This window comes from Lottia gigantea (genome assembly GCF_000327385.1).
Source record: "Lottia gigantea unplaced genomic scaffold LOTGIsca_581, whole genome shotgun sequence".
NCBI lineage: Eukaryota > Metazoa > Mollusca > Gastropoda > Lottiidae > Lottia > Lottia gigantea.
In genome coordinates this window covers 14,085-17,853 of record NW_008709983.1, presented here as the reverse complement: position 1 = coordinate 17,853, position 3,769 = coordinate 14,085, and the positions used below count along the sequence as shown (strand labels likewise).

At 31.5% G+C, this 3,769-nt stretch overlaps 1 protein-coding gene across 1 annotated transcript in view; it reads left to right on the top strand.

The window, feature by feature from the left end:
• The window catches only part of LOTGIDRAFT_175951 (hypothetical protein), a gene marked incomplete at both ends in the record, with an annotated part of 28,998 nt that extends 28,209 nt beyond the window's left edge, over positions 1-789 (top strand). The window contains one exon of the mRNA XM_009063572.1: positions 669-789. Coding sequence (XP_009061820.1) covers positions 669-789 — 121 coding nt within the window. The remainder of the gene's footprint in view (positions 1-668) is intronic.
• Between the last annotated feature and the right edge of the window lie 2,980 nt (positions 790-3,769).

Here is a 3,769-nt window from a genome sequence, read left to right as displayed (position 1 = left end):
CCATCCCTTTTTAGCGAACAGGAGACACAAAACACAGCTAAAATCCACTGTTTTGATTGTATCCATGCTGAACAAGTAAACAAACGTCACAAACTTCATCACTATGGTTAACTATTGTTGACGTCATTGTTCGTGTGCAAATAGAGAAAATAGAAAAATTAGGAAAATTGGGAAATTGGGAAAAAGAATAGACATAGCAGAGCGTGGTTTCGATCCACGGACCTCTGGGTTATGGGCCCAGCACGCTTCCACTGCGCCACTCTGCTGACATGTCAGTGGACGTTATTAACACCATTTTGAGCCATTTAATATGGCCTTTCACGTTCTGCCGAATTTTCATGCAGTGGTTTCTTGGTACAAGTATGTCCCAAGTGGTCTAGTGGTTAGGATTTCGCGCTCTCACCGCGACGGCCGGGGTTCGATTCCCCGCTTGGGAGTGTATTTTTTTGGACATCGATATGAAAACAAGACGTCCAATCATTTAAAAGACACATTGATAAAACCTAGTTAATGCAAAAGTTACATGGAGATGCCGGGGATCGAACCCGGGGCCTTTCACATGCAAAGCGAACGCTCCTTTTTTTTTTTTTTTTTTTTTTCTTGTAAAAATATGTTTATTCAAGATAAATTACATTCATAATATACACATTTCCTTAATTCAATTACAGGGTATGGGAATATTTCATCGCATACAATAAGGCTCATTTTATACAAATGCACAGTGCTAAAAGACTTATTTTTGTTATTTCATATTCTTTTGATATAGTAGAGTTATATACAATAGGGTAAAAGTATAAAAAATTAAGTATATACATGTTAAAATACAGAGCCTTTTAATAAGCAAAAAATTGGATTTCTAGAAATTAAATACAGGATTATTTTGGTTTTGTAATATCACTGTTACAAGAATTTTTTGAGCTTCATAATTACCTATTTTGCATTGCTAAATTGTGATGTGTTATGAATACTTGATTTGTACATATGAATATATAATATCCTAAATTATCTCAATAATCTTTGGATTATATATTTTTACTTTAAAATCTTAAAATTTTACACATTTCTTAATTAAAGAAGAAATATATGTGATAAAAAATGAATGATCAGGTCTATTTTGAGTATATAATAGCAGAAATAAGTTTACAAATGAAAATTTACATGAGTTAAACAAAAGGAGACTATAAATAGTGTGATATTAGGTCATTAGGTCAGCCAATCAGAGAACAGGTAAACATGTAGTATTGGAAAAGAATGTCACATGATATGATGCACTGGTGGTTATTGACCTAAGGTCACTGTCGGCCAATCAGATTTGAGCGAAAATATAGGTTATTGGGTTAACCAATCAGAAGTGTGTAAACAATAAATATGCTACTATATTTACATAATAAAAGGTATGGGTATTGCAAACATCTTCAAAAAGAGCCTTTTACAAAAAGGTCGAAAAAGGAAAAGACTCTAAGAAGGTATTTACTTTTAACTAATAAAATAAATAGGCAATTAAGTGTTCTACACAAGAACACCTTAAACTAATTAGTGTATATTGTAGAATATATATATTATTTAAAAGTCAAGATTTATTGTGCCATCAATCTCCAGTGTGATAAGGCAAGATGGCAGAACAAAATCTTGGATAAAGTTTTTATTAATTAATGCATAATATTTGCTAATGTAAAATAAATTTTCCTTTAACGTACATTTAAAAAGTTGAATAATGTCGATATTACAATTTGGGTTATCCATCGAAACCATGCGGCGTTTGTATAATGCATAACGTGCTGAAGATAGTATTGCGTTACACAAATTGTAATATTGAGACTTAATACGGGTTTGGAAACCAAAAATCATATAAATTGTTAAGACGGAATCTAAAATATTACATGAGAGTATATCATTTAACATCATTTCTAATAATCTTAGTAAAAGTTTACAATCTAAGCATGAGAAGAACATGTGTGTTAGATCTTCAGGGTCCTCTAAGCATACTGGGCACAGGTTATCACTTACTTTTCCAATTTTATACAGTTTAATATTTGTCCAAAGAATATTATGTACAATTTTAAAATCTAACTCTTTTATCTTGGGAATTTTGAAATTATCAGCAATATTTTTCCACGTAACATCCCAATTTACATCATAATTAAAACTTTCCCAATATAAAATGCATTTAGGTTCTATACAAAATAATTTTAGAAACGTGGAATAAATCCATTTGCTTGTAAACTGATCTATTGCAATCTTTATGTCATTGATAATAAAATATTCGTCCATCTTTTTGCCTTTATATTGCTGGGTATTGATAATTCCACGCCATCCCTTGGGAATTGCAAGCTTTATAACATTAAAAAACCTAATAACTACATCAGTATCAATATCAGGATAAATTTCTTGACACATGTCTATAATGGAATGTGGTTTTAAAAAACCTGGAATAACATAGTAAATTAAATCTTCTATTTTAACAATATTAGAACTTTCAAATATAAAATTTGATAACATTTTACCATGAAACCGTACAAGTGGATTGTGAAAAATTGGTTGTACAGAAATATCATTAATATAACATGGATTGGGTCTAGTATTTGTATTTAAGGCATCCCAAGCTCTAAGTAAGGATTGATAAAAGTATGGTAATTTTAACAGAAAATTATGGTGGAAATGTATCTTTAGAATGTCTGGTCCTAGATTAAGGTTTCCATACTTTAAGAAGAAATAATTCATGATATCTTTCCAAACTGATTGGAAATTACTATCAAAATACTTAACAAGGCATTTTAAGGCTAGAGACTGTGCCTTTAATTTAATATCAAAGAGAGCCAGGCCTCCATTACTTTTAGTATTAATGAAAGAGCTATATTGGATTAATGGGGGTCTGCCTCTCCATACAAATTTGTTCACAGCTTTGGTTATCTCCCTTTCTACATGGTCAGGTATTGAGGTAACTGCCAGGCTATACCATAATTTTGACATAATTAAAGAATTAACAATAGTAACTTTTCCATGCAGTGTAACCTGGCGGCTACTCCAATACCCTAATAACCGTTTAATTGCCAAGACTTTAGAGTTCCAATTTAAATCACTACATAAATCAGGATTAGTTCCAACATAGACACCTAAAATTTCTATAGCACCTTCAACTTGTTTAAGTGGAATTTCAAGTTCAAGTACTTTACCTTTTGCTGTTCCAACAGGTAAGATTTCAGATTTTTCAACATTGACTTTTGCTCCTGAGGCTTGTAAATATGGTTCTATTACATCAAAAACAGTATTTACAGAATGGATATTGTTTAAAGTTAGATTAGTGTCATCAGCATACTGAAAAATTATTGAGGTAAGATTACTGTATTTTAATGATATACCTTTGAGTGGAGATGCTTTTATTAGAATGTTCATTGGCTCAGCACTGAGAATATATAACAAACTACTCAAAGGATCTCCTTGTCTGATACCAGTGAACATTCTGAAAAAGGGAGACAAATGACCATTTATTTTAACACTACTACAAGTATCATTATTATATAAAATCTTAATAAAATTAATGAAAAACTCACCAAATCCATAATACTTTAAAATAGAATATAAATAGTTTCTCGACAAAACATCGAAAGCACGGGCTGCGTCTAATTTTAAGATGTAAGCTTCTATATTCTCCTCCTCGGCATAGCTGATGATGTCCCGGATACTGGCAATGTTGTCATAAATGTTTCTTCCTGGAACACCACAGCTTTGTTCGGAGGAAACTATAGAAGCTACAACTTTCTGTAATCTG